This window comes from Meles meles, chromosome 12 (genome assembly GCF_922984935.1).
Source record: "Meles meles chromosome 12, mMelMel3.1 paternal haplotype, whole genome shotgun sequence".
NCBI classification, from domain to species: Eukaryota; Metazoa; Chordata; class Mammalia; order Carnivora; family Mustelidae; genus Meles; species Meles meles.
The window spans coordinates 88398784-88424090 of record NC_060077.1 but is presented as its reverse complement, the minus strand read 5'-3'; the positions used below and the strand labels follow the sequence as shown (position 1 = coordinate 88424090).

The window sequence follows — 25307 nt, the reverse complement described above, 5'->3', positions numbered from 1 at the left end:
CCCCCAACTCACTTCTCCTTCATACGATGGGTTTTTAAAGTCAAAAAGTATATGCCTTTTTGGCTTTTAATTATTGATTTCTATTTTTATTGCATTAAGATAGGAAAACATGGACACATGATATATACTTGGGGTTATAATTATTTTATACACGTCGTGGCCTCACATATTTCTCATTACTATTTCATGGATGTTTAAGAGTGATCTGTTTTCTCTGATTTTTGTTTTTGCTCAAGCTTATTTTATGTTATTCACTTTTCTATTTCTTCAGAAACTTTTTTTCACATTATCTAACAATTTTTAGCAAATGTATTTTCTCAAAAAAAATCTCATTATGATTGTCAAGTTTTCAGTTTATTTTGTTTTTTTTTTTGTTTTTTGTTTTTTTTTAGGTTGAGCCACTTGAAATTATTGTTATTTTTAGAAGTAATAGCCTACAACAGTGGCAGTTCCAACTGGTTCAACCTAATAAACAATGTGAAACCACTCTGGGGGAATATTTTCATTCCTGGGGCAACTACAGTCTCACAGAAATGCAATTCTTCCTGAAGATGAGTTCATAATCAGATATTAAAACACACCCAATGGAATGTTTCTTCAAGACTCTGAGTCAGCTGTCACGATAACAGAATGAACCGGGATGCTAGAGCAGTTCCAAAGGGATCGAAGTATGTTCTAGAAGACTCTCAGGGGATCAAATGCAAAAAAAATATTTAAGAGGAACATAAATCACAAGGAAAGAATAAGCCGTTGTGAAAGAAGAGTAGATGAAATTCACAAAACAATCAGAGCATTTAGATATTAAAAGCATCACTGATGGTGAAGGGGGTAATGTAGACACACAGCTGCAGAGCGAATCCTGAGTGAATTGTATGATCGGAGGAAATCACTCAGATGCCACACAAAGATACCACAGGAACGAAAAGTGTAAAATACTGTTAATCACACAGAATGGGTGGTGAATATCAAACATAAATTTAATAATCATTCCTAAAGGAGATAGTAGAGCAAATGGGGATAACACAACGTTTAAATAAATAGCGATAATTATCTGGAACAAACGAATGACAGGACTTGTCAGGCTGAAGAAACATATTGCGATCCCACAAGAAAATTAAGAAGAAATTCATAGTTTCAGGCATGAGGCTAAGATTGCTTGGTTCCAAATGCAAGAGGAAATTTCTGAAAGCAGAGAGAAAAGACAGTTAATCTATGAAAGATGAACAGCTAGACTGACAGACATCTGGACAGAAACAAGATGGCGTAGAAAGTGATGGGATAGAAGACTCTCCAGGTGGCTGAGAATTCCACAACTAGCTAAAACGTCCTTCAAGAAATGAGGCCAGATGCAGTAAATGAAGCAAAAAAATAGTGAAACTATCCTCAAATGGCCGAGGACTCCGTAACCAACTGAAATATCACGCACGAGTAAAGATGAAATTAAATCGTCTTTGTAAAACATGAAGTTCGCCTAACATAAAAGCTCACTGAAGAAAGCAAATAATGACTGATTAAAAAAAAAAAAAGAATTTGAACTCAGAAATAAGGACTGAAGTAGAGAAGCAAAGAAACAGTGAAACAAATGGGTAGGTCTAATACGCACTAACTGTCAAAATAATATTAGTATTAAAAATTAAATTTGGAGTGTTTTCAAAAGAAGAGAAAAATAAAATAATAGACAACAGTAGCATGGGGGTGCCTGGGTGGTCAGTCGGTTAAGTGCCCAACTCTTGATCTCAGATCAGGTCTTAATGTTAGGGTTGTGAGTTCAAGCCCCGTGTTGGGCTCCATACTGGGCATGAAGCCTACTTAAAAAAAAAAACAGATAACAGTAGTGTGTAATACGAAAGGAATTAAAAGAAGAAGGGAGCTACATTTATACCTTATATTTGTTTTTACTTTTTGGTCAACTATACGTACTAAGGGGCACCTGGGTGGCTCAGCCAGTTAAGCATCTGTCTTCAGCTCAGGTCATGATCCCAGGGTCCTGAGATGGAGCCCCCCATCTGGTTCTCTGCTCAGCAGAGCCTGCATCTCCCTCTCCCTGTCACTCCCTCTGCTTGTGCTCTCTCTCTTTCTGTGTTGAATGAATAAATAATTTTTTAAAAAAAAGTATACATACTAAAAATTCAAGTTAACTATTAAGAGAATATATGTAATTTCAAATAAGTAGACGGGGGAAGAGTAAAAATAAATGTAACTAAAAGTAGCTAAAATAAAGAAGGAAAAATAAACAATATTAAATAAATAGTAAATAAATAATATTACAATAAATAGTAATTAATAGTATTACGAGTGGAAAAACACAATATGTAGAATCAAAATAAATAAAGATGACTGAATTTTCCTGTTATAAAAGAACAAAAACATTAAGTTTTAAAAGTCCAGCCTGTTTTGATCATAAAGCATCTATAATGACACAGAAATGCTGACAGTAAATGGAAGATTAGGCAAAACAGAGTTTGGATAAAGAGCTGCATTGCATTTGACAATTATAAAAGAGAACGATCCAGCAGGAAGATGTGATACCCTGAACTTTTGATGAAACATTCCTTTGGGAAGCGTTGAGATTACACACATGTAAATCTAGAGTGGCGGCTTTCAACCAACAGCTGCCATCACTGTAGGACCCTTCATCATCTAGTCCTGCTCACTCATCACTGCTCACGGGCGCCATTTTCCCTGGCCTCCACCCACTCCAGATAGAGCCTTCCTCCTAATGTACTTCTGCCTGATGACGCTGTTTATGCCTACAATTTCCTTCTCAAAGTTTTACGGGCTCACCTGTTTTTGACATTTGAACCTGAATCCAAATACCACTTCTTAAAGGAAATTTAAAGGCCAGTTCCCTTTCTTTGTCATGAGTCTGATATACCTTCTTTGTAATGCTCATCAATGTCTGCATTGAACCTGCTTATTATTTTCTTTACTTGGTTATTATCGGCATACTTTCATGGGTATAAGTGTCTTGTTTCTCTTCTTCATCTTTGTGTCCCCTACCACATAGAAAGAGCATGTAAAAGCAATGTGATGCGTAATTGTTGAATAAATGAACACATTAATATCTCTGTGGGATGGGCTGTGGGCTTGTATTTCTCGTGGGACATATATTAGGGATGGAAACCACATCTGCACTCTTCTCTGTGAGATACATCCCCTAAGACTAGGTACAGGAAGGCAAATGTTGATGGAAAAAAAAGTATATAAATTCCACTTCTGGAAATGTTATTGTAACCAAAGATTATGTACAAATGTGTTTACTGCACCATTGTTTAGTATAGTAAAAAGCACATAATGTACATATTGAACAAGAGGGCAATTGTCAAATAAATTAGGGTTTTGCAATGGAATATTATATAGTCCTTAAATGTCTCTTAATTAGACTTTGTTCTTCATATAATATACAACTTAAAATGTAACAAATGATTTCATATGCAGTATGATCTTAATTTTACACATTTATATGAATCTTACCTCAATTTCTATTTTTATCTATGCTGCTGTACTTCTGTTTAAAAGGTTAACAATATATAGCATTATTAGTGGTGATTTTTAACTTTGTATCCACAAATTTCTTCCTGTCTTGAGTTTTTTAAAATGAGGATGTACTCATTTTGCAATAAAAATTTTTGAATGTTAATTTCAGTTAAATGTCAAGTATTCATTCCTTGGGATTTTGCCAGGTTTTCAGAAATAATCCAAAAAAATCATGTTTCGTTGGAAGACACAAAAATTGCTTATTTAAGGGGAATGAAGCTTGATTAAGAAGCATTTACACTTCCGTGGCAGAAACCAGATGAACTAACACCACAACACACGACTGCATTAATGCCTGAAGAAAAGAGAAGGAAATACTCAGGAGGGAGGAAAGGGCATGAAATAAAAGGAATTTGAGACTGGGAAAGGGATTTTGAAATCTCCAAAAGAAGACATTTCTGAAGAAATTGGAATTGAGGGAGACACATTTGAACTTGCTGTAAAGCTTAGTTAAAAAGCTTGAAAAGTAATAATGAAAAGTAATAGGAACTCTCAAAAGTTAAACTAATTTGCATATACCATGTGCTTTAAATTCTTTCACAAAAGAAGCAAAGCTGTTATGTGAAAATTAAATTTTATTTATTTATTTGACAGAGATCACAAGTAGCCAGAGAGGCAGGCAGAGAGAGAGGAGGAAGCAGGCTCCCCACTGAGCAGAGAGCCCCATGTGGGGCTCGATCCCAGGACCCTGAGATCATGACCTGAGCCGAAGGCAGAGGCTTAACCCACTGAGCCACCCAGATGCCCCTGTTATGTGAAATTTTTAAAAGCAGTGCCCAAGCCATAGTGAACTTGACTTTGAATACTGTGGATTTTCCACCATTGGCTTGATGGCTTCCATCTGGGTTGTCTCATTTAAAGCACATTTGAGAATAGCTGTTGTCTGCTTTCAGAGGAATAGTTCTCGTAAACCTTGATTATGGTTCAAAGAGAACATAACTGGGCAGAAGGGTAGAGTTTTCGAATGTTTCATTCCACCTCACCTTCAGTAGAAAAATATGACTGTGTGTGTTGATAATACTACTTTTGGCCTTTAGGCAAGTTGTTTTTGCATATTCAGATTTATTTATTTATATAATTGAGAGAGCGTGAGTGCACACAGGCAGAGGGGGAAGAGGCAGAGGGAGAGAGCAGATTCCTTATTTGTAAAATGGGACAATAGTAATACCTATTTCAGACAGTTCTTGGGAAGATCATCAATCATGACAGGGTATAAAGTGATCAATAAATAAATGGACAATGATACTGCCTTTTCTCCATCCATAAAAACTGCATCCATAACAATCTAGCTGCTCAAGAGGGTGTGGCTTATATGAGGTTACATATGTGAAATTACGTGGCATCATATCTTGTTGGTAGCAAATTATGCAATAAAATATCCCTCTCCTTCCTATAAAGAATTTTCAAACATGTTCCTCACTTGTGTCTCAGAACATGCACTTCTCTGTTGACCCCAGTGAGGGAGTCTCCCCCTGCACATTTACTGAATGGGAGATGACTTGTGGTCAAACACAGGCAGGTGCCTGTGAATAACCCAGCAAGGAGGACGTCTCTGATTTCTGGACTCAGTATCTCATTGACTTCAAAAGGATGGAGTCAATGCTTGAGCCCAGGAAATAGGGAGCAGATTATGAACGAAAAGCATATGGTGATTTTCACTTGTACACTCTTCAATTTATATGATGTGCCCTAATGAGGCTATAGCAGGAATGTAGAGGTATGCTGGAAAAGAAAATGGATCGTACTCTAGAATTTCCTTCATTTGTTTGTTTGGAAAAAATGTGAGGTTGTGTGTGTGTGTGTGTGTGTGTGTGCGCGCGCGCATTTAAGAACAATACTATATTTTACTATAAAAAACTCAGACAATTTCAAAATATTTTACAAGTGAACTCATGAATGATAAACTGTTCTCAAAGAGAAGTTTCCACTGATCAGGAAGGTACTAATTACAGGCACAGATACAAGCACAAGGTGTTCTAAGCCATCGCTTTTGAGCACAGACAGAATTCTACAATGGGGACTGACATGGCCTTGGACAATGGCTATCCCTCAACTGTACACCAGAGAAGCCACTTGCCAAATTCATCTGGAAGAATGACATTTTCTGATGAACAAAAGGACTAGAAGAACAATTTCTGCCACAGAGTTCTGCTATCAGTAAGAAATTTTGTTTTTTTTTTTTTTTTGAAGTCATGTATCTTTTATCTTTGAGCATATGTTAAACACATATCACTTAAAGTTTAGCATTGAACTTCTCCTTCTTGTATTAGAATAGTTTTACAAAAATAAAGGGAAGGTTCTAAACTCCTTACCAATCCGATATAACGGAGCAATGGCCACCAAAAATTTCTAAAAATACTCCGAAACGATACTCTTCTTCCTGTGTTAAATACACATGAATACATATGCACATGGCTTCCATTCTTAACATAAATTTCTTTTATATAAACTTACGTAACCATGCTCCTAGATTTTACATATCAGATGTTTAAAGTCTGTAGCAGCAAACTTTCAATCCCTGTCTATTGTGTGTAGGGCAGTACAGTAAGTCCTAGAACTTCCTTGACAGACAGGATTAAATCTACGTGAACTCTGCGATTTATTCCCTGGCAAGTGTCATTTCAGTGATGCTGATTTCTGATGTTGCTTGTCCTTTTTTATTCTCCAATCATTATCAAGTCTAGGATGCTGTATTCTCGTTCGGCAGACACAGGATAATAAAAGAAAAAATCCAGGCAAAATACAATTATTAAGCCTATCATCAGGGATAGGGTATTAGTTGAAGGGCCAGAGATAGCTGAAGTGAAAAACAAAACAGGAAAGAGGTCAGGGAGAATGATATAATTGAACATTTTCCCTTGTAAGTTCTCCTATGTATTTTATAATTTGTGATGTGTACCCTAATAGGTTCAATTTATGTATACACAACAATGAGCCGTATGGTTCTGTGTGTGTATGCACACACACCTGTGTATGTGGGTACACGTGTGTGCACATGCATTTACAAACATGGCAAAGGCAGCTAAGCTTCAGTCATGGCTGTGTTAACCCTTCCCTGAATTAATATTTTGTACTAGGTTTATTTCCTACTGAATAAAAGGGAATATGTATTTTTTCCATCATAGTTTGATCAACATTGAACTTAATATATTACTTACTATATTTTTTAAAAAAAAGTGGGTGCAGGAAGCTTAAGGGAAAAAAATCAAGTATAGAGACTGGGTTTCAGGTTTAATTCAAATTTCAATTTCAGGTTTGAATTAGAGAGCGTGAAGCAATTTATTTTAATAAACCACTCGCAGATTACACTAATCCTATATAACATCTGGTAAGTCTTGAGTCTTTTACCTTTATCTGTCTCTACCTACTCCTTTTATGTACCTGGTAAACAGTGATTACATGGCTGACTTGTTATATTTTACACCACGCACCGTCTCTAGATGTTGTGTTGTGCTATGTCAGGAGAACCTAATTAACAATCTAAATCTTGCCTTTCACCTTTAGTCCAGCCAGAAAATGCATCCCAAGGCAGAAAAAATTGAGTGGCTCAAGCAAAACCAGTCTACCTTAGTGCAGGAAGAAAGAAATTTCTCAGAAAGACTTGTCCCCAGTCAGGGCAGATCTTGATTAGCAAGAACAGATCTTGGGGGGGGGGTGGAAGGGCAGAGTTGGGGGCACTGCCTCTGCACTGAGCTGAATAAAGTCCTTCCAGGAATTTGCAATGCCTTGGCCTGAAAAACAGGGTCTAATTCCCCTTCGGCTACCTGGACTGAGTCTTGTGAGGCCTGGGGGAACGGGTGCAGGGTTTGAGGCATAAATGTCTTGTTTAAACTCACTGAGGGGAAGGAAACAAACAGCTGGCGACTTAAGCCTGATATATTTTTTTTTAACTTAAGGTTAGGTCTAGAGTTAGATTTAGTTTTTCTAGAACTGTCAAAGCTAGAATCTGTTTCTTAGAGCTAGACTTTTACAAAGTCTTTAGAACAAAATTCTTCAGGTGTAGTAGAAACTCTGTAATAATTTTAATGTAAATAATAGAATATATTGGAATAGGAGAGCATACTTCCCTTTGTCAGAGAAAAACATCTTAGTGGAAATTGCACTGCCTTCAATAGATCGACCATGGTTAATAATTACTGAACCTTTACACCCAGTGTGGATGATCTCGTTGAAGTGCCATGATAGGAACTCTTAGCCTCATTTTAGACATGAAGAAAATGAGGCTTAGAAAGATGAGTAAATGACCCAAAGCCCCCCAACTCAGCAGTGGTAAGTTGATATTCAAACTCAGGTTTATTTAACTCCCAAAAGCAATATTTTAACAGATGGAGCTTCTTCGCATCCATGGCGCCCTAAGTTTGGCTGAGCCATGAGATAAAGGTCATCTCGAGTTGCTACCTCACAACCAATGGAAGAAGAGGGTTTATGAGCAAATAGTGGTGGTATTAAAGTTAGACAAAAACATCTGGGAGCGTGGAAAAGGGAGTGATGAGGGAGGACTGTGGTGTGTAACGAACATTTCACAGTGAGAACATTCGGAGCATTTCTATGGTGTCTATTTTGGGGAGCAATAATTCATTTACCTCTAAGAACTGATATCCAGGAAGGCATCTGCTGCCCTTGCCTTACCCTTCTAAGAGAAGGACATGCATTAACTGCTCATAAAGAAGGTTTACTAGAAAGCATTGATTCTGGCAAATGGCTCACAAGTTGGGGGTTGTGGCCACAGGGCCACCAGTGGGCTGGGGCTCACCGAGGACGTGCGAGGCCTCTGTCCACTACCGCTGGTGCTGACTGACTCGCCTCCAGCGCACACGTCAAACACTGAACCTACACAGACTCCTTTTTCCTTTTATCTGTGCAATTTTCTCTTTTCCTTTTTCCTTCACTTGTTATACAAGGATTTTATTAGCTTTGCAATTCGGAAAACATCATACGATGAAAATTTAAACAGAAGGGCTCAAGAAGAAGCGATTTACACACAGCGTGAACTTGAAACCAAACAGGCAGGAAAGGACAGAGGGTCATAGTTGAGCAAAGAGTGAGTCAATCCTCTGATTTACCTCCCTAATCTATGTCAGAATTCTATTTACTGTTTTCTGAAGGTTATCTCTAATTCTAATTGCCTGTTTGCATCCTGTCCTTCAGAGAAATTGGAGCCGCTGATGCCCTTTCGGCAAGCAAAAATGCCTTCCGTGGAATCAGGTGTGCGCTGTGCTGACACGGGCAGTCGCAGCTTCATTACAGAGGTAAAGAGGGCAGAGGGGGCAGGCGATTCGGAGCTGGCATGTGCATATGAATCAGTGCTCACCAAAAGTTACCACTTTTACAAGCGGCCCCCCACCCCCGCATCCTCCTTGATTCAAACAGTGAGGTTGTTCAAGATGCTCAAAACCCAGTCGCAGTATATCCCATATAATTTTGTGTAAAAACACGTGATGCAATGTATCAGGGAAAATGTAAGGAGGGCACATGGTCCCAAAGCCCGTTTTCTGCCCACCTTGTTGTCCCCGCTTCAGGTCAGTGGAACTGGTGGCAGATCTTCTCCAGAGGGAAAGCAGCAGGTGGACAGAGACAGCAACCCAGCTCTCAGGTTATGGGGACGGGGCCAAGCCTCTCGTGGCACCTCCCGTGTTTGCCGAAATCAGACCAGCAGGAGCAAGTGTCTGCGGAGTCACGGCAGTCCCGGAGCAAGAAGCAGACAAGCTGAAACGTGTGCAAGGGGAAGGCGCGGGCCCAGGACGGGCTGTGTGTGGGACCGGATGAGGATTCCTTCTGCAGGACGGGTAAGAATTTTCCTCAGGGAGGAGACGAGCTAGTCCCTCCTTTCTAATGCATTTTTTTAAAAGATTTTATTTATTTATTTGACAGAGAGAGAGAGCAATCACAAGTAGGCAGAGAGGCAGGCAGAGGGAGAGGGGGAAGCAGGCTCCCGCCAAGCAGAGAGCCTGATGCGGGACTCGATCCCAGCACCTGGGATCATGACCTGAGCTGAAGGCAGAGGCTTAACCCACTGAGCCACCCAGGTGCCCCTCTAATGCATTTTTAAATTCATTTTTGCATTCATTCAACAAAGACTGGAATTGGTGAGTGCCTGCGGTGAGCCTGGGACCATCGGTGGTTTTTACCAGACTGAGTTGTCATTTTCAATAAGTGCTTTGCCATCTTCACAAATTCCGATGTAAAGACTCTGCCACACAATCCGTCACACAGTTATGAGAACGGTGATTACAAGTCAAGGTGATGACCTTCCAAAGGAAGGAAAACTCTAACCAACACCCTCTCACCTTTTTTTTTTTTTTTGAGTGTTCCTTGTATTCTCAACACATCTGCCAAAGGCCTTAGAACCAAAATCACAATTGTAGCAATATTACAGAAGTGGTACTTATTTTTGTGTCAAGAGTTCGAAACCACGTTTCCTTCTCTTGAAGGGAATGGCTTCCCCAAGTCTAGACACAGCATCTTTACAGCATGTTGTGATGCAGACATTTTTCATAAATGTCTTAAACAGAGAAATAGAAGCAAAATTACTTTCTAATACAAACTAATCATCCTTATTATCTGGCAAAAACTGGGAACAGGAAGGAAGAATTACACCTTCTGTAAGAAGAGGTGACTTGCTCCAGTCTCTTACAAGCCCCTTACACTAGGGATTTCCCATAGTAGCTGCCTAGTCCTTAGCTAACTTGCCCTTGCTAAGGTGAATCATTCTTTTCGTTAGTCTTTTGACTCCAGAGAGCTGGAGTACAAGACAGAAACCATAAAAGCTTACACTTTCAGGGCATCATTCTGGAGTAGCATGGAGACAGTTGGCAGATTATATTGCATTTCTTTTCCGAATATTAAAGTAAATGCAGGATGTCAATTTTTATTTTATTTTATTTAGATGTCAGTATTGATACATTGGTCTTTTAAAGAGTATCTTACTCCTATAGTTAGAGAATGGAGGACAGAAATGAATCCCATAAAACCGAGCAAGTACAGTTTTGAGGGTGACAGGCCGTCGAAGGGAGAGATACGTCATCACGTGGAATAGATTTGTTTTCACACCATGAATATTTTCTCACTTCTAGTACATGTACTGCCTCTTAATGAATCCCAATCTATGAAGCTTTAGAGAAAGCTTTTCCCCCTTTATCTTCTGAATGAAAGCCCGCTGAATTTCATTCATATAGATCTTACCTTCACAGCTAGAATGTAGAAAATACGATGAAAAATCCTGAAGATTCTTTTTTTTTTTTTTTTTTAAGATTTCACCTATTCATTTGACAGAGAGAGATCACAAGTAGGCAGAGAGGCAGGCAGAGAGAGAGGAGGAAGCAGGCTCCCCACGGAGCAGAGAGCCCGATGCGGGGCTCAATCCCAGGACCCTGAGACCATGACCCGAGCCGAAGGCAGCGGCTTAATCCACTGAGCCACCCAGGCGCCCCTGAAGATTCATTTTTATTCCTCTGTGCTACCTACACTTTACTTGACGATGTAACACCCAGCATCGCCTGATTTCTCCTTTGACTCTGGAAAACCAGACTATGTTCTTCTTTCGCTTTCTGCAATTTCTTGCATTATAAAGTGACTTAGATGGGAGGCATCAAATGTAGTTTCTTGAAAAAAAGTGTAGATAGGTATGAAGAAGGGGTGCTAAGTTTCACTTTTCCCATTCTTAATTCCTGTTTTGGTAGTTTTATCCTGTCCTGATTCCATGAAGGCAAAGCCTGTGTCAATTACACACCAATAACCATCCCCCCCCCCGAAAAAAACCCGAAAACCAACTAAGGTGAAAAATACTCTTGTCCTCTATTTACCTTGATTGCCTCAAGAGAACAAAAGGAGAGTAAAATGTATCAGCTTTGCCAAAGCAACACTAACAAGTTTACATCTGTATCTATCTATATACAGTCGGCTTACTGATGATCTAGCTGTCCATCTAGATGTTTATCTCTCTCTCTCTGTCTGTGATATAAACATAAAATGAGGGGTATGTAAAATGGCAAAAAGTATTGCTCTGAGAAGCATACAGTATAAAAATAAAGCCATAGTAGAGTGAAATATAATTTACATCAAATACATCCTATATTTATTGGACTTGTAGTACTCAACTTTAGTTGCTGCATATTTCTTTGTTACACACACACACACACACACAAACAATAAACAACCCAGGAACAAGGTATATTGAGACCTTACATGCAAACTGCTCATCATAAGGGAAAGAGCATGTAAATCCTTACCTTTGCTGGAAATTAATATCAGTGACATAGATCCTAGAGTGTCCAAACAGTTATTGGTTCTATCGTATTGTAAGTCAGCACTGTCCCCCTGAAAGTCTTCATCAACATTTTGAGAAATTTAAACGAGTTCTGACATTTTTTTGTTGGATGCGTACGGAATTATTTCTGATGTTGTGCATCAGTCTAAATGTCAGCTCTCCTGTTCAGAGAATAGGTCCCCACATACTACCATAAAAACAACAATCTTTCATTTGCTGGAATTATAGACCAAACTCTTATCAAAACCCAAAGTTATCACAACATTGATTCCAACCTTTTTTAACTTATTTCTATTAATATCTGACTTTTATTTGTTTAGAAATTCACTCATTTGTATTTCCTCATGAAAATGTTCCATGGTTTTATTTTTACTTCATTAAACAACAATATTGTTAAAAACAAGACAGGCTCAGTGGAGTCACTTAGGCTAAGCCCCTTAACACCCACCTGAGACTTAACACATAACTTCATTACAATTTCAGCTCTCCAAGAGAAAGAACCTTAGACCAATCAGTGGGAACTACCCGGTCGGTACTAGTGAGGTCATCTGTCCGACAGACTCCTAATAGCCCCTAAACGGAAGTGACCTTGCTACACCAAATCCATTCTTGGCCAGTATAACTTCCTTATCCCTGCCCCCTCTGTCTATAAAAGTCTTTCATTATATATATCTCCTAAGATCTCCTATCTGCTGGATGGCATGCTGTCTGCTCACCATCGCTGAATTAAGCCAATATGACAGGTAAAATTTACTCAGTTGAATTTTTTTATTTTTATTATTTTTTTTGAATTTTGTTTTTTAACAATCATTTCATATGTAGGTTTACGTTTAAATAAAAATATCCTTACATTAAAGGCATATTTTCTAATTATTTCTAACCCTAAGATGATGACTCAGGCCGTTTTAGAAGGTGGTTGCTGGCATTTGTAGAAGGAAGCAAAAGCGAGGTATGTGTCTCCTCTTTCTGATCCACAAAACTGTCAGGAGTCCTCTCAAATCCTATAGTCCCTAGCCTAGGAAGGATTTTCTCATGCAAAAAAAAACAACACAAAAAGGTAGTAACTACCCATAAGAGGGTTCGTTTAAAATATAAAATGTAATTGTCATCCACAAATGACTAAAACTGTTCTGACTGTTCTTCCCTGCAGAACGTGTCTTTAATCATTAATTCCCACTGACCAAATTCCATTAGTCTAGGTTTGAAATCCTGGCAAATATTTCTTTAAAAATATACCATTTCAGTCTCCTTGTCATCAAAACATTTTGTTTTTGTTGAAACACTTCATCTTAATATGAGCAAGAGTTAAAGCCTGACTGAAAAACATTCCGAATACCTACTGTGCTGAAGGTCATACCAGTCATTCCTTCACCAGATACGTATTGGGTGCCAGTCACATTCAAATCTATTGTGTTCAGAAAAATCTTTGTTGGATGAATGTGTTTGGTTAGCCTTATTTTTCCAAGTTCCCACTGCCTTAGGTCTTGGTCAGCTGTGAGTCAATTGCCTGCTGCTGAATATTTTATCTGAAGGATAAGATTATTCATTTTAAGACAATAGGGGAAAGAGTAAGAGGGAAAATATGCCAAAGCTGGGGTTTGTGCTGCTCTTGATGAAATACTTGCTATCTATTAATTTGATTCATCTGGTAAACCATTCCCATTTTAGTTGATTAAACCATTTATTGTTAGGAAAAATACAGAAGCAAAGTTTTCACACTTGTCTCCTGCCTTGTGCCCTCCAGCATTATTTCTATGCCAAGATTTTGGCTAAACCTTCAGGCTTCTGTGAGTAGGTTTATGTAGTGTTTTATCACAGAGCCTGAAATTGGCCTCCTGACCTGATATTCAATCCTATTAAGAAACTAGGATGCTAAGAAAGAAATCCTTTGTAAAACGGCATGAAACAGACCCCAGTACCAGCTTCTTGTAGCTTCTGGTAATAGGATTAATATAACGTTCTAGTCAAGTTTCTCTGCCAAATAGGGTCCTCAGCCCTGGGTGACTTTTGGAAAAATTTCTACCGTGAGTCTAGGAAATGATAGCTTTAGAAAAGCCACTGTAAACCTCAGAGGTCCCACTGTGGCCAGTGACAGCTGATAAATGAAAATGGAGGAAAGGCAAGCAAAGCAATTTGCATGACTCCTGGCCCACCTGTAGGAGGCTAATGGAGGCGCTGCTTTATTATTTTCAAGTTACTTGCCTTGCAAACTGTAGATTTCTCCAACACTGTTCTGACGAGTGATGTGATGCCAGTACGCACTACGAGGAAGAGATATCGATTTGGATAACGTCATTGGCTCAGTCAAGCTTGTCTGAAGCTAAAAGAAAAAGGAGATGTGTCAGGCTTTATGTAAAATACTTCACTGAAATCTGCTCTTTTAGAAGCTGAGGGTTGGGGTGCCTGCGTGTCTCTGTCAGTTAAATGTCTGCCTTCAGCTCAGGTCATGATCCCTGAGTCCTGGAATCGAGCCCTGGGACAAGCTCTCTGCTCAGTGGGGAGTCTGCTTCTCCCTCTCCTCCTGCCCTCCCTTCCCCTCCTGCTCTCTCTCTCTCTCAAGTAAATAAATAAAATCTTTAAAAGAAAAACAAAGAAGTTGAGGGTTAAATGTGGGTGACATACGACAGAATCTGTTAAAGATACCTGCCTAATTTGCTGCTTAACTTTTTTTTTTAAGTAAAATTAGGACTCGAAACATGAAATGAACACTTGTAGAGGATTTAATTTCATTCATTAATTTAGAAGGAACAAAAAAGATGGTACAACTGATTGCAAGCAGAATTCAAAGGGCATACAGCCAGTCAGGAATGCTGGTAATTAGCCAGAACAATAACCAGTTGTACCCACCAGACAAATACATTTGCATTTCTATGTACAAGAATGATTTGCTTTACTATCAGCTTTCTGCAGTTTACCGAATTATAAAATAACTCCGATTGGAGGCGCAAGCCCTTCCAGAAATACTCCCCAGCCGCCTCCAACACAGGCACCACTAATCCCTTTTCCCCATTTCAGTGTCTTACAATTTTTCCGGACACCACCTCCCTCCCTTACCTAGATCTTTTCTCGAATGGATCTTTTCCTGTGCTCCTACCATAGGAAGTTTTACATATCAAAACGTGTTTTTTCCTGAGGAGCTCTGTGGTGAGAGTGGGACATATGTTCTTACTGGAAACAGAAATTTCAACATTCGCCCCAGAGATCAACACAATGTCACTCAGGTGCTCAAGCTTATGACTAGTTCAAAGAGAACAATACCTTACATGGCATTTTCAAGAGAGAAATGTATTTTTATCGATTCACACCAGGTTTTTAAAAAACAACCAGAAATAATTTTCTGTGGTCTAAGTACACTTTCTCTGATGCAGTCTGAGCAAATGCTCACTCTCGCGGGCGATGGGCACTCCTTTCATCAATAAAACCTCACATTCCCTCCTTTTTTAATACCCGACACTCGGCAGAAGTGGGGGAGGGAAAGATCGTGTCTGTCAAGTCTAACCTTAGAGACCCGGATGCTCCCCGAGGTCTGCCCTTTCCCACCGCATGCCCCGCCTTTGAGATTGCCGTACTCTGCGTCCAGTGTGGACAGCCTTCCTCCAAGACGCTGTCAGAAAATACCGATAAACTGTCACAGGCATATAAAGCTAAGAATTTTTTACATTTTAATGGAAAATGAAGCCAAAGGGTGTGAACGTATTTACTCGATTTCACATTTTTAGCAGTGAGGCATTTCCAGATTGGCTATGTCTTGCCATAAATGTGCCCTACTCAGTGAATTTGAAAATCTGGTCCTGTTGGAGGTATTTTTTTAAAAGATGGCTCTAAGGAAAAAACATTGTAACCAACTTTTATATTTTTCAAAATTTGGTGTATTTTGAAGTTTTCCTTCTTATTGGGAAAAGAGATGTCCTAACGATACCAATATCCCATGGTTGGTATATAGGGGGTCTGGGGGAGAAGTCAAATTTCTGGGTTACAATAGGGCAGCGCTTTCCAGAATATTTGGGGTGCTTGTTAACCATACATATTTCTGGTTTTACCCCAGACCTAATAGTTGGGACAATCTTTGTGGCTGGGACTATGTATTTGACGAAGTAACAACAGACACACCGGATATCCATGACTGTAAGGGACAGAAGCAAGGCTCATTTTACAAAATATCACTGGGACAAAGGGCCTTTCACTTTGAAAGCCAATTTCTCATTTGAGGTATTAACTGAATTCAACATGCAACGTCTTTTAGTTACTGTGAGCCATGTCCATTAATAAACACCAATTTATCCATAAAACGAACCTCCTATTTATCTCATTTCTGTCTACCCTTTATTTTTTCCTACTACGTTGCAGATTTGTTTATTAACATACAGTGTTATCAGTGGTTAATTCCTCTTCCCCAAATTACTTTTCCTTTTATTTTTTTTTCATTCTGGAACACTCATTTCTTCCCAAACAGTCAGTCTTAAGCATCATGGAAACACAGTACACATATTTTTTTTTCGGAAATAAATAAGGTGAAAATTTCTTCCATAACAATTTCATCTGAATCGCCCTTTATTGTTCCTTTGCCTCCTGTCTCTATTTCTTGGTCTTCAGGGTTTTCAGGTTACAAGAGAAGGTTAACCTTCTTTTTCTTCCATCGTTTCTTCAGTTCCTTTTTATTCTATGTCAGTATTTAATTCAGAAAAGTGAAAAGTCTGTATTTGAAAACGTGAATGTTCATATTCTCCCGATCTCTGTTCACCGTACAAGTCTTGTCCACCATATCTCAGATGTTTAAGTCTTCCTCTGCACATCGGAGAATCCATTCCTCAGTCAGTGTTCAGAACCAGGCATCCAGTCTACTCACGGACCATCAGGCCCTTCTGCTCCTTGTCTTCCAATGGAGTCGGGTCGCCAGGAGCACAAAATATGCATTACTTTTGTGGAGGATTCAGGATGCCTGCATTCAAACACAGGGTGTCTGGGCTCCCGCCTCTTAAATCTGGGCCGACTGATGATTGCTTTGATGAATCATGCAAGTAGACATGACATCATGTCTGTTTTGGTTCTGCCTTCAACCTCTACGGCAGACTCTCTTTCCCTCCGCCTGTCTTAAGTTACTGTGTAAGTCTGACTACTTGGGAGCCCTCCATGGTTGGAGGAAGCCCAAGTTCACTGTGTGTGTGAGACATGTCATTCGAGGTTTGAACCCTGCTTAGAAAGTCCAGCGGTTCTCATTTTATAGCTGGGAAATCAGAACCCCCCAAATTCAGGGATTTGCTGAAGGTAAATTCCCAACAAAACATTCCTCTTGGTTTCTGAGTACACTGCCCTTTGGACTGTGATGTTGATCTGTCTTGGGAAAAATGAGTTTTCTCTCCAACATGCTACAATAGTAAAATACAATACAAAAACAAAATAAAAAAATACAAAATACAAAAAAAAAAAACCAACAAAAAAATCTGTACTTTGAAAGCACCTACCCTGCCAAGAAAAAGCAGGGAGGTCCTGAAATCTGGTGTACTTTTTGTGAAGGTACTGCCCACCAGCACCTTTCCCTGCTTTTACAGAAATAATTATCCAGGTTACCTTATTGTCTTTTCTAATTTTCTTTCATTGTTTTAAGACTCTACCTCCTCCTGTGATAAACACTAATGCTAATTTGTGTTCGCCTACATAAATTCATCTGTGTATTAACAAAGAACCTGCTAACCAATTCATTTTACTTTTGCTCTGTATCTCCCCATTTATTGACTAGAAAATTTAAAGTCACATTTGCACTAAAGACACAGATCTCAACAACTGGGATAGGACAAAGTTAGCATTTCTGAGTCATTCGTTATGTGCCTGGCCATGTGCAAACTGGTTTCATAGGTTGTTCTATTTGGTATCCACATAAATTGTCAATAATTATGCCATTTGAACTTTGTAGACAAGGAAAACGAGACTCAGAGGGATAATGTAATTTGTTCATGGTGACACAGGCAGTGAGTGATGTCTCTGCGGCATTCAAGACCATGAAGTTGAAGAGAAAGAAGAATTCTTTCCCCTACATTCCAAGGTCTTCTAGCTGGACTAAAAATTAAAATTTACCTGAGACAGTTTCAGGGGGAAAAAAAAAAAACAAAACAAAACCCAAAGTTTTATCACGTGTGCCACGGAGGCCCAAGAATGACATTGAAACCCAAAGTGGGAAGTTCTTATACTTTTAGACAAAGAGACAATAAATCTGTGAGCAACTGACAGGACAAAGAAAACTTAACTTTGGGGGCTTCCATTAATAAGAATTTGGGCGATGGTAATCAACTAGAGAAGAGTAGCAAGACGGGCTGACACAGGCTTCTCGGCTCTGAATTCCCCGTCTCTGGCGTAGGAATGTCTGCCTGTCTCCTGGCACAGGGAGTGTGCTTTTCACATGGGAGATCTTTTTCCTGCTTTCAGGGGGACAGAGGAGGGTCTATTTTCCAAAGTAAGTGCAATTTTTAGAGTATTTTTAATTTTTTTTAAAAGTAGCTTTAATTCAAAATAACCGATAAGCCAAAGAGGCACATTTTGGGGCAGACGGCCTTTAGTTCTACAATGTCACTTCCTCTTCACCACAGTTCACTGTAAGATCAAGCCCTGGACCCCGCTTCTCCAGGGAGCGGATAGGAGGAGAAGTGCACCGACTGGGTCAGTTCCAGCAGACCAAGGCAGAACTGCGCACGACTCTCCCGTGTTGAGAAGAGGGTCACGGTGGGCGCTCGCAGTCCTGGAGTTGCCACGCACATCCGCACGCACGCACGCACATCCGCACGCACGCCCCCACATCCGCACGCACGCACATCTGCATGCACGCACGCACGCACATCCTCACGCACGCACCCACATCCGCACGCACGCACATCTGCACGCACGCACATCCGCACGCACGCACACATGCCAGCTCAGCTGTCTGCGCATCTTTTAGCAAACCCCAACTCTATTGCTTCAGGCAACACTCTTGTGTTTTCTTGTTTGTTTTTAAGACTCAATTTTTCCTTATCTCTAAATTGGCCTTAATATAATCCACCTCAAGTGTTGTTATAAGCATTTCCCAAGATGATGCTCTTCGAGGGAAGAGCGCAGGGTTTGTCCCGTCTGAAGTGCTTGGTAGACACTGCGGGCTTCGCGTTGCTACTACTCCCCGGGAGGGGCCGCCCACATGAGCGCCATCTGTGTGCACCTGCGGTCAAGACACGGAAACGAGCCCAAACCGCGCTCTCGAAGGAATGGTGATGAGGGCCGTCAGCTTCTTAGGTGCAAGCCCAAGAGCTTAATAGATGTACAAACCCCAAGAAACATGACTATGAGGAATGGATGGTCAGCGGGGGCAGCTGGGAGAGGCAGGACCAGGAGGGAGACGGTGAGCCATGAGGGTAGCGGGGTGTGGTGTGCGTGTGTCTGCGCAGACGCACATAACACAGGTCGGGAGAGGCCGGTCTCGGCTTTTCCCGCGTGACGAAGAGTCAGAGGTGGGAGTGGATGAGTCCGCACATTGGCTGGTATGTCCGAGACAAGAGGGGCTGGGCAGGGAAGTCGGCTGTGGAGTGCAGTGTGTCGGAGGTAACACAAACACAAGCAAAAACAAACAAAAACAGGAAAAGTCATGCTGCGTCATAAGGAAGTGCTGAAACAAGCCCAGTGCCGGTGGAGAACGCTTCGTTTATCTGTTCTGGGGAAGGAGCTCCTGAAACTTGAAACCTGTATAGAAACAAACCCCAGAGACCCGTGGGCAGCCAAGCTCAGCACTGTTGGGATTTATGCAAACAGTCCTTGAAGTTTGAAGGTGTACGGGCAATTGGTTTTTCACAGACTTGACTTAATTTTCAATAGGGGACAACTCACACGTAATCTTCCATTTTATTCAAGATAAATGAAAAGGAATTAGAAGATACCTTGGTGAGTTGGTACGAGACGAACACTCCATCGTTTACAGAGTCATTTGATGGAAGTTGCTAGATGTCATTGAGTGTTGAACTTGGGAGAGGATTATTCCCTTTAAACTTGAACTAAAATGGAAATTATCATTATATGTTTTAAACTAGGTATTGACCACAATACTTTCATGGAGTGTAAAAAAGCTGAGCTTTAGAACAATATCAGAAACCATTACAAGCATAGCATAAAGACTTTGAACACCGTTCTTATCTGCTATCAGTAATGCCTTTAAGAACATGGATATTCTTTACTCATCTGTCCATCTGTTTGTAAGCAGATGCCTTTGTAGGCTACTCTCTGAATATAGGAAACAGGAGAATACACACTGGAACATTAAATTTCACACCTGTTGTCAATAAAATGTTCACTGTCTCTTGGTTTCAAAATATACAAATATCTAGAGACTGTATTAAACTTTATATAATTAATGTCCAATGCCTGCACATAATGAAAGCTGGCATGAATTTTTTACCGTGGTGATAAAATTTTACTCACTTAAAAATAAAGCTAACTTTTTTTCTTTCCAGCCATTTTGTGACTTAGCGAATAACTGGGCTTTTACTCAAGACCAGCTGGTATTCTAACACTTGGAGTAGATACTATTATAGCTCCTTCCTTTCCTCTTTTTTTTTTTTTTTAAGATTTTATTTATTTATTTGACCGACAGAGATCACAACTAGGCAGAGGCAGGCAGAGAGAGAGAGAGAGAGGGAAGGAAGCAGGCTCCCCGCTGAGCAGAGAGCCTGATACTGGGCTTGATCCCAGGACCCTGGGATCATGGCCTGAGCTGAAGGCAGAGGCTTTAACCCACTGAGCCACCCAGGAGCCCCCCCTTCCCTGTTTTAAGGAAAGGTAACTAAAGCACAGCAAAGGTAAGCACCTTACACAAGGTCACACAGCTCTTTCTTTCTCTAGAGTCAACCTGGTTAGCCAATATCCTGCCCCGTTTCAACTAATACATGTGCATTCATTGAATACACCCCCAAAATCGACAACTACACTCATACCTTTGAAAGTAAGCTTAATTAACTCCCCATGTAATTCTTACATCAATTTTTGTAGATTTTGGTTTGCCTACTATTGGTCTACATTTTTTCTTCTATTTTACAACATTGTCCCAAAGAGAAGACAGTCTGATTTTTTGGGTTTTCTGTATATATGCTAAAATTGTATGTTTGTATGCCGAATTATCTTAATTGACCTTTGAAATCTATTGTTTTTCTTTAAGGAAATCATTCTCATAATTGCCATGAGCAGATTGTATGGCCATGAATAAATAAGACTGGCATAGTTAAAAAGATGAGAGAACATCATTCGTACAGAGTTTACTCATTATTCTTTGATTCTAGGAATACAAATGAAAGAACAAAAATATATTTTTTAACATGAAAAATTTTACTCTTTTATGTCAGACAGTCATTTTCCTTACATTATTAACTCTAATCAAGTTGATTAAATGTAAAAAATATATATAAAATGCATTTTCTGAAGTGACACCTAGAGCATCTACAGCAAATTTTAAGAAAAAAGAACACGATATAAATAAAATATGTGCTATTATATTGTGTTACAACACCACGTGCTAGAAAAATTACACATTGGCCTCTCCCCATTTCCAACTCATTGGTGCATTTACACAGAAATGAGTATTTTTCTTCCTGTCTGTGTGTTTGTTTAGAGACCACATGTTCTTTAATGTTCTGGAGCAAGAGTAAGTAAATGGATTAATTAGGATCACAGGTCCACTTCAGTTATCAACTATAATCATTTGTTCTAATTGGGCTTGTGTCATTTCCTTACAATCAGTGTCTATCAATCAGTAAAAGAGAATCTCGCAAATATGCAAATGGCATTTCCCAGCAGGGAACTGGCCATTGTCAGTAGTAATGAAGGCTCTTGTCTTACGATTAATAATTGATAATATTGAGCAACAGAATCATGAGTAGAACTTTGAAGAATGAATTTATTAGCACATAATCCTATATATTAGATGTGACACATCACTTGCAGTCACAAATCACACAGTTAAACTTTTCCTAGAATTTCTTAAAGTTCAGTGAATATACCTAGAAAAGAAACTGCAAAACGTGTTAAAATTTTTCTGTGTACTACTCATCAGAGTATTTTGCTTCCATTTTTTTTCTTTGTACATTTTCAGTATAGGAAAACTAGTTATTGTTACTTTTTTGGGGGGGTAGTAGAGATTCCTGTAAAATGTGATGAAGAATGCCTTCACTAGGAGAGCCAAACTACCTGGGAGAGAGTCCATTCTGGAAGGCTTTCTCCTTTCTTCATCAAATTATAAACGAGCCCATGGTATTCCTGGTCTCAAAAGATATATGTACTTGAAAAGAATTGAAGGATATTATTCGGCTGTCCTTGGGAATAACAATGGAGTGTCTTCACAATACTTCTTAAAACAAGATCTATAAAGAACACCTCAAACTCAACGTCCAAAAAACAGATAATCACATCAAAAAATGGATAGAAGACATGAACAGACACTTCTCCAAAGAAGACATACAAATGGCTAATGGACACATGAAAAAATGTTCATCATCATTAGCCATCAGGGAAATTCAGATTAAAACCACCTTACACCAGTTAGAACGGCAAAGATTAACAAGACAAGAAACAACAAATGTTGGAGAGGATGTGGAGAAAGTGGAACCCTCTTACACTGTTGGTGGGAATGCAAGTTGGTGCAGCCACTTTGGAAATCAATGTAGAAATTCCTCAAAAAATTAAAAATAAAGCTACCCTATGACCCTGCAAATTTACTACTGGGTAATTACCCCAAAGATACAGATGTAGTGAAAAGAAGGGCCATCTGTACCCCAATGTTCATAGCAGCAATGGCCACAGTCACCAAACTGTGGAAAGAGCCAAGATGCCCTTCACCAAACAAATGGATAGGAAGATGTGGTCCATATACACAATGGAGTATTATGCCTCCATCAGAAAGGATGAATACCCAACTTTTGTAGCAACATGGACGGGACTGGAAGAGATTATGCTGAGTGAAATAAATCAAGCAGAGAGAGTCAATTATCATATGGTTTCACTTACTTGTGGAGCATAAGGAATAACACAGAGGACATTAGGAGAAGGAAAGGAAAGGTGAACTGTGGGAAATTGGAGGGAGAGATGAAGCATGAGAGACCGTGGACTCTGAGAAACAAACTGAGGGTTTTGGAGGGGATGGGGCGGTGAGGCCAGTGGTGGGTATTAAGGAGGACATGATTTGTAAGGAGCACTGGGTGTGGTGCATAAATAATGAATCTTGGAACACTGAAAAAAGTAAAATTAAAAAAAAAACACAAGTATTATGGTATTTTGCACACTCTAATGCCATCAGTTGAAAGACAAAACACTATTTTATGTAGCACTACGAAAGAATAGAGCTGTCAATTAATCTGTAACTCATATTTGACTTGAGAGATGTTAAAATGTGAAAAACATGTGCATCTTGGAATTGGTGAACTGTCATAATAGTGTTTTGCTATTCGTGCAACTATTTAGACAAAAAAAAAATCATTTCAGGGCTTATGTGGGTAAGTTCTGTGATACACCATAACCCTAGGAGGGCAAATTCCCTTAATTTCTCATGGCTATTTGAATTAGTTTTCCAGGAAGCTGGCTTCATTCTTTCTCTCTTCTCCTGTGCTCCTCTCCCTTTGCCTTTCCCTGAGATGTTTTTGTCATTGCTAAGGTGACACCATCACAAAATTTCCATCAAAGATGTTAAAACCACCCCTTGGGCTCGTTGTTATGGGTAGTGTATGACAATGCCGCCTCTTCAGAAATTTCTTTCCATCTTACATTTATAAAAAGAAGTAACAATTTGTTTTTAAACTGTTATTTTCAAAAGGGTTATTGTTCTTGGAACAGTGAGGTTTTTTAGTTTAAGTGTGTGAGCTTAACTTGCTTTTATTCTTATATTTCTGGTAACAGAAGCATGTAAAATGACAAATAATAGAGAAGGAAACCACTCTTTGTTTTCTAAGCAAGAAATGTTACGTGAGGCTCTGTTGCTCTTTTTTTTCTATCCACCAGAGCTTAGGACAACAGTGGGATTGATAGCTTTGGACAGCAGTGCACGAGGCCAGCCCTGCTGGTGGTGTTCGGGGCGTTAAAGCAATCTTGCTATCTTGCTGATATTTTAATAACACTGGTGCTATTTGTCCTTAAACTACACAAAATTGTTCTGGTGACCAGGGGGCAGAAACTACTGGAAAAAGGAGCACTCCAAACTCTTGTTTTTAAAAGGATACACTGTAATTCTCATTATGGGACGCTGTCCTTCTGCAAATAGGCTTCTAACTTACTTGTAATGTTACTAAGGACAGTACCCTGCTCCTTTTCTTTACTCATTTCTGATAAGGGATCAGGAAAATTCATTGAAAAAATTTATTCATGTCTTCTTAGTTGCTCCTTACCTATGGGCATCTTATAACACATGTAAAGCTTATGAACACACAGACCAAATTTAGAAGAGAACTTCTTTTCATATTGTGTATGTAACAGATCCATGAAAACTAAGTTATTTCAGGCATCTGAGGTCTTGTCACTGCCGCTGATTTTAGCCTCACCAGGCAGAATCACAAGGGCACATTTTGTGATGGTTTCTAATGAACAGCTTCTATCACAAAGACAAGAAAAATTTCCTCGATAATGCTACACATGGAGGGCAGAGGACCTATAAATGATTTGAGTAACAGCATTCAAAGAACTCTGCTGGTTCTAAGAACAAGAACGATGTCCATGAAATGCAAATTCTAGCGATGCCATTGGCTTACCCATCTAGCTTTAATCATTTCCTCAGGAGTTGAGTCTTAGTGAATCTGTCAGAACGACTTCTCGTTCAAAATTTACGACTGTGGCTTCAACCTCCCGTGCACCCCAAAACCAAAACTGTCCTCTGAAATAAGACGCTTTGGTGTTAACAGCTAAAGAAAATACACGGGACTGTTAGCCCCTTCTGTGAGCATTTTCGGATGCCCACTTGACAGGAGAGTGAGAAGCTGATGCCCTACACCTGGAAGGCAGAACGGAAACGTGTCTTCTCGTAGTGCAGAATTCATTCCTTATGGAGCTTTAATTGAGGACCTTCCAATAAGCTGGTGCTCTGAGAAATCGGTCAGGGCCCATTGAGCCCAAGGGGTCTTTTCAAGTAATTTGGACCAAAATCGCGCGATGCCATCATCTCAGCAGTATGAGGAAGGCCTGGAAAATGTTTGATATTTCAAGGAGTAAAAGGAATGAGATCATCTTACTCGGGTCGTGTAAGTTACTTGATCCCACAACTTCCGCGTCCTGTGAGAGAAGGAACTTCCTTGCTATTCTGTGTATCACAGGCAGCTTAGTGAGCAGAGTAAACCCTTTACAATCCTGTGAATGGTTAATCCATGGCTAAACTCTACTTAAAAACTTCTGGTGTTTGTTAATAGTAATTAATTCTTGCGTCATCTTTCTCAGTGAAGGAAATGAAAAAAATATATATTTTTTTAATTTTATTTTTTTAGTGTTCCAAAATTCATTGTTTATGCACCACACCCAGTGCTCC

General features: G+C 39.6%; 1 protein-coding gene across 1 annotated transcript in view; it reads right to left on the bottom strand.

Moving 5' to 3' along the window:
* Positions 1-25307, bottom strand: part of DOK6 (docking protein 6) — a 371423-nt gene that overhangs the window by 50186 nt on the left and 295930 nt on the right. The window contains exon 7 of the mRNA XM_046025994.1: positions 14006-14123. Within this exon, the coding sequence (XP_045881950.1) occupies positions 14006-14123 (118 nt within the window). The remainder of the gene's footprint in view (positions 1-14005; positions 14124-25307) is intronic.